Source organism: Anabrus simplex, chromosome 3 (genome assembly GCF_040414725.1).
Source record: "Anabrus simplex isolate iqAnaSimp1 chromosome 3, ASM4041472v1, whole genome shotgun sequence".
In the NCBI taxonomy this organism is placed as follows: Eukaryota; Metazoa; Arthropoda; class Insecta; order Orthoptera; family Tettigoniidae; genus Anabrus; species Anabrus simplex.
This window is the reverse complement of record NC_090267.1, coordinates 398,225,366-398,238,077: the sequence shown is the minus strand read 5'-3', so window position 1 is coordinate 398,238,077 and position 12,712 is coordinate 398,225,366. Positions and strand designations below refer to the sequence as shown.

General features: G+C 38.9%; 1 protein-coding gene across 2 annotated transcripts in view; it reads left to right on the top strand.

Annotated features, from left to right (window-relative positions):
- LOC136867368 (solute carrier family 35 member F2) overlaps positions 1 to 12,712 on the top strand; it is a 234,006-nt gene that overhangs the window by 48,617 nt on the left and 172,677 nt on the right. For both annotated transcript variants that reach the window (XR_010859672.2, XM_067144546.2), the window contains exon 2: positions 1,052 to 1,161. Coding sequence is in view for 1 of the 2 variants with exons in the window: in XM_067144546.2 (XP_067000647.2) it covers positions 1,052 to 1,161 (110 nt within the window). In the remaining variant the exon portion in view is untranslated. The remainder of the gene's footprint in view (positions 1 to 1,051; positions 1,162 to 12,712) is intronic.

Here is a 12,712-nt window from a genome sequence, read left to right as displayed (position 1 = left end):
GGACTAAATTATGATCAGTGCAGAATTCAACCAGCCGACTTCCTCTTTCGTTCCTTTGTCCCAATCCAAATTCTCTTACTGTACTACCTTCTCTTCCTTGGCCTACCACTGCATTCCAGTGTCCCATCACAATTAGATTCTCGTCACCTTTTACATATTATATTAAATTTTCTATCTTCTCATATATTCTTTCAATTTCTTCATCATACGCTGAACTAGTAGGCATATAGACCTGCATTATTGTGGTGGGCATTGGTTTGGTGTTGTTTCTTCTACTTCCCTCAGTTATCTTCTACTTCCCTCAATTATGCTTCTCAGATATTTAAAACTGTCTAATTGCTGTAGTTTCTCTCCTCCATATATTATTTCAATATTTGGTGCGTTCTTAATTCATGTTGAAAGGACTGCTTCACACTTCTTTGCTGGGAACTGTTCCATGAACAGAGACTACTTCTTCCTGTGCTGTTCTTGTTCTTCTTTCTCACTACCTATCACCTGATGTCATTAGGTCATATTCTAGGCCTTGGTCTTAAATTTTGTTCTTCAGTTACTTAATTAGACCTTTTTTGTTTTGTTTTGTTTTGTTTTTGCTCTATGCTCTATGCTCTATGCTTTAAGAATCTACAGCACACAAATATACACTATTCAACATTTAGCTAATGTCCTTTACATGATAGGCCTACTGTAGAAAATATAATTGTAATTTACAAAATGGTATCTCAGACAAATGAATCACTGCCAGGATACTTAATGATAAAATCACCAGGTGTAATATCGGTCATATTGAAGTTGCATCACCAATTGCCACCTCACAGTACAATTAAGTAACAATTATAATGTTTTCATTTATATCCATGTGTCTACTTTCTATTACTCCCTCTACTGGAATTGTTTTTCTTTCAATTCTCCATATTTTTTCTTAATATCTTTTCTTCTGCTTTGGTTTTTCTCTGTACATTTGAATATTTAGATATGTTATACTTTATTACATGAATGTATCTATAATGTTCAAAACATTGAATCAAAACCTATGTTGTTTTGTTTCTTTCAGGCCAGTATGGAGAGCTATTGTATATGGGCAGTTGATGTCTCTACTACTTTGTGCAATGGCTGTTTCCAGCTATTATTTGAATTCTGTTCATCATCTTGTCATGCCTACAGGTTAGAAAATACAATTGCATATAATACTTATCAACTAACTTTAGTCTTACACCTGCATGTTTGCTTTCTTTTGGTGGACTGCATCAAGCTGATTGTACTTTAGACCTTGATGACTTCATTACAACAGCTAATTATTGAGTAATTGCATTTTGTTACTGAGGTCATTTTATGTCTATCCCTTTGTCCTGTTTCGCCATACAGGGTTGGGGATGAAGTGAGATGAATTTATACGACAGCTGTATGCCCTCCTGAAGCCAACCTCAGTTGAGGAGCTACTAAAGATGAAATGTATAATGGTGAATGAAATTGGGTAAGGAGGTGCAAGGAATCTGTGGCCTATGAATAGGAACTGTCCCGACATTTGCCTGGAAGTGAAAATGGGAAACCACATAAAACCATTCTCAGGACAGCTGGCGGTGGGGTTCAAACCCACTCATCTTCTGAATGGAGAGCTTGGTTCCATAACCATAATCTGTTAACTCAGTTTAGTTATTGTTACAGAGTTCACTACTTGATATAGATGTTGATTCCTATTCTCACTACTGTAGAGATAATGTTTAAAAACTTTATTGTGTAATGTATTGTACCAGGAACGCTGGTCCAAGTCAGAGTCCCCGCCAATTGAACTTGAACTATGTGCCGTGCGTTTGCGCACAGCTAGCTGCAGCAGCAGGCAGAGTGCGACGTGGAACGTGTGACGTCACATCCCACCTTATCTTGTCACAGCTGGATTACGTCAGCCAGTAGAACATTCAAAACATTCTATTGCTAATAACTTTTTTGGGGGGTTAAGATAAAACTAAGAGCACAATATCATCGTGTTAACCAATTTTATGTTCTCTCTTTCACCAAGTTTGAAGATAATCTGACCAGAATCAAGGGAGATATTCAACAGGATACAATAACTTAAATTCCCACGATTCTTGTATAAAAGGAGGGCCAGTTAGCAGATCAAAGTCAGTCAAGTACCGCAGTCGAGAGCGGACGGTCGGCTGGTGGCATTATTCGTCACAAAACTACGGTTTCACCGAATGTCAAGTGTTTGATAAAGTTCTTCATACTTAGAAACTTTAACTCCACGGTAACATAAACCGGACTTATTAATTTTCAGTGTTGTCCATTAGCGAGTGATGAAACTTTTCAACGTGAACTTGAACTGTGTAATTTAACTTGGGTTCATTTCCAAGTGACTTATCATTTCTTTAATCCAAGTTAAGTGTTTCTGGGACTTGTATTATTTTCTACCTGATGCTTACATTTCAAAGTGATTGAAATGTTTCATTAAATATCAAATACATGGAGACCAGTACTCCAGAAATACATGCATAACACCACCATGGCACGTCACGACACAGTCAAGAAACTGACAACAGAGGGCGGTGAATCAGTAATTTCCGTTCTAACTACCACAGCACAGCGCAACGATTCCCTAGTCCAGTTAGTGGGGGCCATGGATAGTATGGTAGTGACTTCTACGTTCCATCGAAGAATTTCTTTGCTCACTGTAAGAAGCAAACCTCCACATGCCCTGATGAAGGCCAATGCATTTTGGCAAAAAGCTCGGCTTTACTAAATATATATAAGTGACTTTAATCCAGTTCACATATTTATTTCTTTATTTTAATACAATGTGCCACAAAAACCTATGTTCATTAAATCTTTGTAGCTGTCTGCTAAATATTTTGTAGTAATCTCTTGAGTTTGTTTTCTCACTACTGTATTTGTTTCTATCATTAGAAGTATATCTTGTTGGTATTGGTAATGAACCCTCCTCATTATTTTGCAAGTTCCAAGTGTGACTCTTCCATTTTTTTAAACTCTGATACCTTAACCAGGCTTGGTGTCTATCTTCCACAGTTTTATAATTTATAGACCGTATTTTCACTGTGAGAGGGTAATGTAAGTGATTATATCAAAGAGCTTTGTGCCTGAACAGAATGATGTAACTGAAGTTTTATTTAAAGAAAAGTATTATTGTGAGGAAAGTTTTGCTGATTTTGAACAGAAGATTCAGGTAATGTAGGCTAGGCAGGTAGTGGAGCAGTAGGTGTCTAAAACATTTGATAGAGTGGTTAATGATTAGGTATTTCTGGGAGAATAAATTAGGATGCGCATAACTTAAAACATAATAGTGTGAATAGAGTTCTTAAAAGTATGGACTGATGGTAAGAGATGTGCTATATTAAGTAGCCTTCTGGGAGGTATTATTGTTGTCATAGATCATGGATTCATATACAGTATTATCCAAGTGAGTTCATCGAAAGAAACACATAATAGGGAAAACATAATGAGAGGTCAGTGTAGGAAGAGGAAGAAATAGGAAGAAAACATAAAAGGACAAGGAAAATCTTCACTTCTTCTTACAGTTCCATCTTCTAATAGATTTGCTTTCTCCTCTTCAATCCCAGTTCTTTTACATCCTCTTCTTCTCAGCCCCCAACGAGCTTGTTTCTGCTTGCCAGCTTCAGCTTCATGAGGAGGGTGGGCTCAACACTCATTGAGGGGCCATCTTGTCAGATCTTCAGTCTTGATGTGGGAAGTGTGAGATAAGAAGAAAGCCAGATAAACACAGGAAAGGGGAAGAGACAAAAAGATATTGATAAAAGTGGTAAAAAAGACTAGAAACACAGGAACAAAAGGAGAAAAGTAATGCAACGGGTCAATATAGGTAATGGAAAGGAACAACCTAGTGCAAATCAAGTTACATATAGAAACATAGGAATATTTAAAGGAACATACAATAGGAAAAAATACAATGACAGGCCGTTGTGGGAAGTAGAAATAGAGGAAAAATACAATAGGACAATCTCCACATCTTCATACATTGCCATCTTCATATAAATTGACCCTCTCCTCATCAGTCCTAGTTCTTCTACATACATTTCTTCTCAGCCTCTGATGAGCCCATTTCTACTTCCTTGATATCCTCACCAATCAGTTAAGGAATTCATAGGTGTTATATGAATATTGTGCATTAGTGAATTAGTAAATTCTAAAGTTTTAAAGGAGTGTGAAATGTTGTTCTTTATCCTTAATATGTTGGCATAATTTAGTATGGAGAATCGTGGAGAATATTTCAGGCGTGAGTGTGTGAATGTTGAGATTGTTATGATCAGCTTTTTTCATGATGTATAGCCTCCTTTATACTGTATTTAATGATTTGTTATTATTTTTTATGTAGTATTTTAAGATCCATGCTGATATCTGTGGGAGTTGTCATATTCAGGCTGGCAGAAGGCTGAAAGTTGATTATGTTTAATTGCGTTTTTGTGTTCTTTGTACCTTGTGTTGAAATTTATGTAAATGTTTGGCATTATTGTTCTTTGGGTTTTGGCAAATGACTTCATATACTCCTGATTTGGAATGGCCTTTTTTTTTTTTTAGCAGAATCAATTTATCACCAGTGATCAGCATTTAATGCTGTTAACCAGGTGGCAGATCCCGTATCACTTACATACCTATTATTTTATTAAACAACTTCAAAGAAGTTGGAAATTTATCTAACATCCCCTTTTGGTAAATTACTCCAGTCCCTAATTCCTCTTCCAATAAATGCATTTGTCCTCTTGAATTCCAACTTAACCTTGGTCTTCCCTACTTTCAAACATTCCATTCAAGCTTATTTGTGTACAAATGTTATCCCACTCCATCTTTCCTCGGACAGCTAGGAACTTACTGCCTAGTCGAGCTGTTCGTTCTCTTACTCCCAAATATTCCCAGCCCAAGGTTTGCATAATTTTCTTAATAGTGTACTCTTTTGTTGGAAATCCCCCAGAACAAATCATGCTGCTTTCCTTTGGATCTCCTCCAGTTCCTGAATCAAGTAATCCTGATGAGGGTCCTATATACTGGGCCCATACTCTAATAGGAGTCTTACCTGTGACTCGTGCACCCTCTTCTTTACATCCTTTCTGAAAATGAAAACCTACAACCTGTTTTTCAGGCAATGACCAGATCTGGGATGCGATGAATGAAGTCCCCAACTTGCGGCGAGAGGACATGAATTATGATGTAGATGTTGATTCCCATAGGGAATGTCCAATGACGGACCATTATATTGACATGAATTATGCCGGCTGCCGAGGCCTGTCACACTCCTCTGGGGCAATGATTAATGACTGACAGATGAAATGAAATGATAGTGGAGATGGAGAGCGTTGCTGGAATGAAAGATGACAGGAAAAACCGGAGTACCCGGAGAAAAATCTGTCCCGCCTCCGTTTTGTCCAGCACAAATCTCACATGGAGTGACTGGGATTTGAACCACGATATCCAGCAGTGAGGAGCCTGCGCGCTGCCGCCTGAGCCGTGGAGGCTCCTCTTTACATCCATACTACAATGCCTTAATACCTTCACCATCCTTTGAAATGATCTGTAATGTTAGGCCCCTTAAAACAACAAGCAAAAGATCTGTAACCTTTGTTTACCATCTTGTTTATGTGATTACTCCAATGAAAATATTCCTTATATTAACACCTAGGTACTCACAGTGATTCCCTTAAGACTTTCACCCCATCAGCACAGTAATTAAAACTGAGGAAGGGGGGGGGGGGAGGGCGGACGGACAGATTGACTTTTCTTCTTGGTGAAACTTACAACCTGTCTTTTCACCCCTATTTACCATGGTACCATTATCTGTTTCCATCTCGGAACTTTGTCTAGGTCTTTTTGCATTTGCTAACACTCTTGTAACTTGTTTATTAGTCTGTACATTATAACATCATCTGCAAAAAGAAGCCTTATCTGTGGTTCCCGTTCCTTACTCACATTTTTTGTGCATGTAAGGAAACATACATCTTCTCATCTTAATTTCTCTCATTCCCACTGGAACGTAGAGCATCCGTGAAACTTCTCCATTGTGGTCGTCGACTTGCCATCATCAAGGTATCCATCCGGTTTCGTTTCACTTCAGTTTCTTTAATAACTGGATTTAAGATGTGCGAGTTATTAGCCCACAGCACCCGAGCTTGGTGGTGGGGCTGCCACCTGAGCCTCCAAGCCTGCCGTTTTCTGTAGGGGTTGTCTCCCTTAGCCTTTGAAGATCGCTCTTCACCACAAGGCAGTGGTTTCCCCCATTTCTTCAATCCCAAGGGAAAAGGGTTGCCTCATCTGCCAGATTTGCCTTTCCAAAGGTCTCCTTCTCCGCCGCATCTGCTATTGAGGACTTCACCAGAGCCCCGTTAGCCGTCACTTTTCTGGGTTCCTGAAGGGCCTTCGCGGCTACCGTAGCAGTCCTGGGGCACACACAGTCCCCGCTGTACATCACCCCTACAGGCAATTCCCTACATTATGCCGTTGTCCACCTCCCACGACGTGGACGAGGGGTTGGACTTATGGGAGACATGGAAACATAAAGGTCCAATAATAGAGCCTCTGAGAACTCCCCCACCCCTCCCCTTCTTACTTCACCTCCTCTACTTCTCTGAGTTCTATTTTCTAGAAAAATTATCCACCCATTCAGTCACTCTTTTGTCCGGCTCCTTGGATGAATGGTCATTGTGCTGGCATTTGGTTCAGATGGCCATAGGTTCGATTCCTGGCTGGGAATAGGATATTAAGTACATATAGTTAATGCCTGTGGTCCAGGGTCTGGGTGTTTGCGTTTGTCTCAATACACATCTTCATCTACATTCAACATACCACATTACAAAACCACAACAGAAACACACAATAGTGAATACATCCCTCTATAGAGTGTTGGCATTAGGTAAGGCATCCAGCCATAAAAGTGGTCTTTGATAGGTCAATTATGATATAGTCCATTTGACCTTCTGCATCTAAATTATCTTCTATATCTTGCTGGAATCCTTCCTTAACCCAAATTGCCTTCTATCAAGCCATTTATTAATTAGCCTGCCTGGTGGCCATGAATGGTGTTGATGTTAACACCGTGGTTTGCTGGTTCGAGTCCCGTTGGTCGAAAAAGTTTTCACCATCAGAATTTTTTGCTGGCAGGGTAGGGGGAGGTGATGGTATGCAATTTCTAATCACTAGATTGCATGCCAAAAGCTTGGATTAAATTCCAAACCTCTCCACAGTGCTCATATGGAGTAAGGGCATAATGACACTGTTGATGGTGACTCGTCTGTCGGATGGGGACGTAAAGCTTTCATCAGACACCTTGGTGTTATTCGACAGAAGTAGGCTACTTGCCAATTCCGGGATTCACCCTCTCCCTACAACATCATTATCATCATCATCCCACACCCAGACGTGCAGGTCGCTTATGGGCCTTAAATAGAAATACCTGCACCAGGCGAGCCAAACATGTCCTCAGACACTGCTGGCACTAAAAGTCATATGATAAATAAATTAATTTATTAATTTTGCAAACATGTCTCATATAATCGGACAACATGCTTTCCCAGAGCTTACAAGCAACACATGTCGAGCTGAGTGGCATGTAATTATCCACTTTATGTTTAGCATGCTTTCCATATACTCAGGGACTACTATAGAAACTCCCCATTCGTTTGGTAGAACTGCTTCACCCAAACAGTAATCAAATAAGTACTTCAGATATAGTACTATATCCCAACCCATTGCTTTTAATATATCCCCAGAAATCTTATCAATCCAAGTTGCTTTCCTACCTTTCAAATTTTCTGTCTTTTTGTAAATTTCTTTATTATCATAAGCAAATTTCAGTACTTTGCTGGTAATAGTCACCTCCTCTACCTGGACATTACTCTTACATCCAATTATTTTTACATACAATACTTCTGACTGAATATTTCTCCCTTCTCTAAGTCCTCACATACACACTCACCTTGTTCATAAATGTTCCCTGGAATGTCCTTCCTGGAACCTTTTCTGCTTTAAAGAAGCGATACATACCCTTGCATTTTTCACAAAAATTCATATGATGGTTAATTATATTTGACATCATGTTATCCTTCGGTGACGTTTTTTTGCTAAATTCTACATCCTAGTTCCTATAATCTCTCCTTACTTCCACAACCATTTCTATTTCTTTCTAACCTCCATCTCCCTCCTTAATCTCCTTATTTCTCTGTCATAATGTAGTTGGTTTTTACCATTCCTTACATTCATTGCATTTCATTACATACCTTTTATCACACTCCTCAACAATTGCTTTAAACCTTCCTTTCTATCACATTTATTTTTAACAATGAGAGTAGCAGCTTTTTTGTTCACTTATATCATTGATTACTCCAGTTTCTCTGTAGAGCTCATCAGGTTTTATCAGTAGGACTACACCTAGAATATTTTTTCCTCTAGTTGGTCCCATCACTTATTAATTCAGCTGTCCTTCCCAGATAACTGATTTATACCATTTGTTGGTCATGTTTTCTGTGATTTGCATTACCTCTCCAGTTAACATTTGGTAAATTGAGATCATCTTCTACAATAATGTTCCTTTCTTTGTTGTTTCCCAAGTAACTGATTATCTTACCCATCGCTACATCCCAGAAATATCAAATGACGGAGATGAGCTTTACATCCAGAATTTTATGTTATTCATCCCTAACTTTTTTGTAGCGTACAAATTCTTCTTTCACCTGTATGAATGCTCCTCCTCCTACCATTCCTATCCTGTCTCTGATAAACACTCCAATTCTGTGAGAAAATTTCTGCATCCGTAATATCACTTCTGAGCCATGGTTCAGCTCTTATTACAATAGATGGTAAATATATACAGTATATCTATTCAATTACTTAATTCTATTCATTTCTTTACAGTACTTCTACAGTTTAACAATTTTATGTCATTCTTACTTGATGTCCAGCTCCCTGTACTCTCATCACCGCTTCCTTGTCAACCCTATTTCCCTGAATGTACCTCCATAACTCTTCTAAATAAACCCTTAACTTAGATGTGCCATTGCTGTTCAAGCGAAGGCCATCTGAGTATAGATCCCTATCTCCATCCTGCCCATTAGGACCTATAAATCTCACTCCCAGTTTTCCACATACCCACTCCATGATCTCATTTGAATATCCAATCACGTTCCATTCCAGTCAGTCATTATCCCACCTACACAGTATCACACTGATGACAATTCCCACTCTGTCGTTACCAGTTCACACACATCCCCAACTATGTTAGTACCTATTCCTGCTGGTTTTATGTAGTTGGTACACCCTAATGGACACATTTATATAGTGGACACCTTGCTATATAGACATATTTCCATGGAACCAATTTTATTTTAGATAAGGCACATGTTAAATAACCCTCATTTAAGCTGACACATCGAACTCTGTACAATGGGCATCGCCGTTAGTGTCGTCCACTCGACTTAAGCGGACACTTTACTTGTTCCAAGGACATTTTTTCTTCACCGAGCTATGTCATCTTTTCTTTTAAAACCATTCTGCGACGTACGGAAATTCCTCCTGAATGTTTTTCTATTACGAATCCATGGCAAAGAGATATGTACTTAGGAATGCTGTAGTAGCTGTGGAATTAATTCTTCTGTACTGGTTTCTTTCCAAACCTTTCATTATGGTCATCTTGCATTCAAATTAGTGCACATTCTAAGAATTCTAGTTGCCCACGAATGCTGGCAGTGACTGTTTTCTGACAGATTACCAAGGAATTTTCCAGTCCACTTTGCATTGTTCTCTTCATAACTCAGATTGTCACTGATAAGGTTGAGGTCAGGTAGTTCAGTTAAACTTGACAAGTAAAGACTTACTTGCTCTAATTGTTAAGACAAAAATACTGTCAGTTTCATTCACCCTGTAAACATAATGTAACTTAAGTTTTTCTGTCTGTCGAAGACACTAGTTCAGAACATAATATATAATGTTATAACATATGTAGTCATAGTGCACATTGTGCACATTCCAAGAATTCTGGGTGGAATCGTAAATTTTTCTGAAATAAAAATATATGTAATCTTAGTTCAATATGGACCAATCAAAATGAAGTTTCTAACCCGTAACTATAACATACCTCTAAAAAATAATAACTATGTTTTGAGCTAGTGTGTTCAACAAATTGCAAAGCATTTAAGTTATGTTAACTAAGTTGACACTGGAAAATATGGCTTCCTTTTTAATCAGCAGTAAACATAAATTAAAATGCAGGAAGTTGTTAATAAAAATGAAATTTTAAGTGAGTGGGAGGAAAATAGGAATCGGGGAGTGAAAATGGAGCAAGAGTCAATTTTTGCAGAAGTGAATGTTGTGATATATGAGTGGGTCAGGTGTGCTTGAGCAAAGAAACTGAGTGAGTGGACCAGTGTTACAAGGAAAAGCGTGAGAAATCACAAATAACCTGAAAGTTGACATCCTTAGATAGATGATGAATTTCTCTCTCACACTGGCATGAGATATTGAATTCTAATTTTCAAATTATTTATCAGTATGACTACCCCTCTAATGCCCATATAACCTGGTGAGCTCGCCATGCGGTTAGAGGCGCGCAGCTGTGAGCTTGCATCCAGGAGATAGTGGGTTCGAATTCCACTCTCGGCAGCCTTGAAGATGGTTTTCTGTGGTTTCCCATTTTCACATCAGGCTGTACCTTAATTAAGGCCACGGCCGCTTCCTTCCAACTCCTAGGCCCTTCTTATACCATCGTCGCCATAAGACCTATCTGTGTCGGTGCGACGTAAAACCACTAGAAAAAAAAAAAGAAAAAAAAGCCCATATACAGGTTCACATTGTTTCCGACCACCCTGTACAGATTACCTCATATATCCGTGCATCACTATGGAATTTGACATTGCACATGGAATTCTAGGTAAAATACCATACACATTGTGAGTAATACTTTATTACATTGCCTTACTCTTGGTGTTACCCGAGAAACACCACGGGGAGGTCGCTATATGTTGTTTCTTATTCAAAATCTGGTTTGTGGAGTTTGCATTGTAATGGCAAGCCCCATTTCCTACTACCAGTCACAGTCGGGTTTGGGAGTTTAGATTATAATGGCAGGCTCCCTTGTCAGCAGCCAGTCAATCGATTTTGGGACTTTTCATTACAAAGGGACTTTCTTGCTTACAGTCACATCCGAGTTAGGGAGTTTTAATTATAATGGCAGGCCCCCTTGCTTACTGCTGGTCATGCTCGACTTTGGAAGTTCTCTTTATAATGGAAGTACAGTCGAGTTGAGTAATTTTCATTATAATTGAATGCCTGCTTGTCTACTGCCAATCACAATCAATTTGATAAGTATTCATTATGAAAAGCAGGCCCCTTTCTTACTTTGAGTCAGATTGGAATTGGGAAGTTTTCATAATAATGGCAGGTCCCCGTTTCCTCATGCCAGTCACAATTGAGTTGGAGAGTTTTCATTACAATGGCAGGCTCCTTGCCTAGAGCCAGTCACAGTTGAATTCTACTGCCATTCAAATTATGTTGTCCAAGGTTGTTGTTGAAGTCAGGTTGCTTTATAAAACTTCCTTGTTAACTACATTTTTTGTTCACCCCTGTGACTGCAGAATCATTATTCTGTCAAGAGAGTTTACATGTGAACAGGCTACATATAACTGGCTATGAGAAAAACAATCATTCATTAAATCCACACCAGCAACTTTCAAAGACTGCCCGTATGCTTTATTTATTGTCATTACAAAGCGTACTTTAATGTTAAATTGCAGTCGTTTGAATAGGAAGTGGTAGCCTGAGGGAATCAGAGGAATTGGGGGGATGAAAAGTGTTTCTTCAGCACTACATCCTGTGAAGATGGATGCTTCAGTCATGTTACAGTGTAAAGACTTCACTTGTTCCTGGTGCCATTACAAAGCTTAGGAGATATCGAATTCAGTAGCAGCATTACAGGTGCTCCAACTTTCAGACTGAGATTGTGAGGTGGAATACCTGGTGGATTTAAAGTGTGGAGGAACTCCACAGGGTAGGACCACGTCTTCTATCTCCACCACGGAGTCCACCCTCTTAGTAGGAAGTTTGTCCAGTAAGGAATCATTGGTGCTTGCTGCGGTTTCGTTCTCAGGCACAAGAATAGCTTATACCCTAAACCAATCCAGGCAGCAAGTCAGAGCCATAAGTTTATGTATGAACAGGCTACATAGAACTGGCTACGAGAAAAACAATCATTCCTTAAATCCACACCAGTAACTTTCAAAGACTACCCGTATCTTATTTGATATTGTACTGCATGTAACATGGAATCTGTATCAATGGTGTTAAATGCATTTATAGAACCAGTTTTTACTAAGATTTTATCCGATGTAGCATTTAGATGTAGGAAAGTTTGTGCAGAATGGATAATGGTTCCACAGCCCTTTGGAATACCAAAGCCAAATTGGTGAGGATAGAAATACTGGCTAATGGTCCCCTTTACTGTCAAGCAAGATAATTTAGCAACCAGCCTTCGAAAAGTGTTTCCAATAGCGATAGGTCGAATGTCTCCATCAGGTTTCTGAAGGGCAATTAATACAGGACCCTCCCTTCATGGGTACAACACAGTGAGGTACCATTATGCCTCCAATAGCAATGAGTTCTATGCCTAATGAATCCTATTATGTAAAAGAAAAGGAAAATAAAGTCAGCTATGGTAAACAGATAGTACAGAATATAGGAGCTGTAGGTAAACAGAAGGGAAAACCTGGTA